The sequence below is a fragment of the Clupea harengus genome, chromosome 2, assembly GCF_900700415.2.
Source record: "Clupea harengus chromosome 2, Ch_v2.0.2, whole genome shotgun sequence".
In the NCBI taxonomy this organism is placed as follows: Eukaryota; Metazoa; Chordata; class Actinopteri; order Clupeiformes; family Clupeidae; genus Clupea; species Clupea harengus.
The window spans coordinates 5,548,534-5,550,005 of NC_045153.1; the positions used below are offsets into that span (position 1 = coordinate 5,548,534).

Sequence of the window (1,472 nt, forward strand, 5' to 3'; positions counted from 1 at the left end):
TCAGTTGGATAAACGTCAAAAGTAGTTAAGACAACTGACTTTTGCCACAATTTTGAATATGTACACACGCTGATCAACAAGTCAAATAACGACCAAGAACTATTTCTTCAATTCCTCAAGGAACTCTGGTGTACTGTCCTTAACTTGGGAATGACTGCCCTCTAGTGGGCAAACAGTGAACGCTTTCTTCACCGTACGATGAAGGTTTCTTAGGATTCCAGAACTTAATATTAATTTTCAATTTTCACCATCGAAAATGGTCGCAAAACCCTATAACTGCTACAGCTCCCAAAAAGATTCGCATAAAAGATCTAAAGAAACCAACATCAGCGAAACTTCTTCAAAAACGTCAACAACAGCGAAAAATTAGGTTACTTCATTGTGTTTATTGCACTATAATGACTATTTATTGTAAGGTATTGATATTTTATCGGCTTCGGGTTTTCCAGAAAGGTTTCAGTACAATGACCCACATAATCGCCTACACATTTTGTGACAGCTCAACTCACAACAAACATGTCAATGCTCCTTTAAGGAAACCCTGTGGAACATACCAACTGTGAGTGTTGCTAGGAAAAATAGCGTCCGATGACCCTTCTCGGATATTAAGAAAAACAGTCCAAATACAATCAACTGACCTGTATTACTATTTATTTATTTTTCAAATGTAATATATTTGTGGCTTAACCAGTTGTTATGTATTGTTGCTTGCCCCGCTGTGGAACAATAACACCCCCCGTTACGATACACATTTACCGCCATTTTTGTAGCTACTGCAATGTTGGAGCTCCTGCGTGCTGTTTAGTTTTATGGATTAACTTCAAGTCACTCTTCGGGTCGTCACGTTTGGAATAAAATGTCGACAAAAAAGAAACGCTCCCCTCCCACCGAGAATTCGAGCTGGGTCGTTATTGCCACTGGTAATTCTGTCATTACTATGTTTCAGCAGTCTAACACGACAACCTAAACGTCAGAAAGTTGTTAGATGATGTTAGCTAGCAACGTGCAAACCATTATGATCCTAGCATAAACATATAAAGACGGATGTAGTTCGTCGAGTTAACGAGCTATGTGCAGTTTTCATTGCATGTGAATGATAATTCAATTATCAGCCAATATGAATACCCAACTTGGGACCTGGGAATCTGACTGAATTGTAACTGAGAAAAGTTTTTTATTCTGTCACTAGACTCCATAGTTGATGTTCCCAAGACAGCTACCGGGGAGCCTACGTTTGTCAAACTCAGAAACCCGTCTACAGGTGAGTTCAGGTTTAGTTCTTGACGGTCAGGAAGTCAATGCATCAAAACGTATTGTTTAACAATCCATTTGCTTTACTTAGTACTAGATCCGTATTGGTTCTCTTCAGGATAGGGGCCAGTTTCTAGAAACATTCCCCTCACCTATATTTAACGCAGTGCTTACTACTTGCACTCCTAATTATATTTTGCTTATTTTGCCAAGAGTGTCTA

The 1,472-nt window shown here is 39.1% G+C and overlaps 1 protein-coding gene across 1 annotated transcript in view; it reads left to right on the top strand.

The window, feature by feature from the left end:
* Positions 1-742: 742 nt before the first annotated feature.
* rnaseh2b (ribonuclease H2, subunit B) overlaps positions 743-1,472 on the top strand; it is a 13,633-nt gene continuing 12,903 nt past the window's right edge. Inside the window, exons 1-2 of the mRNA XM_031581451.2 lie at positions 743-920; positions 1,190-1,261. Coding sequence (XP_031437311.1) covers positions 857-920; positions 1,190-1,261 — 136 coding nt within the window. The 5' untranslated portion in view covers positions 743-856. The remainder of the gene's footprint in view (positions 921-1,189; positions 1,262-1,472) is intronic.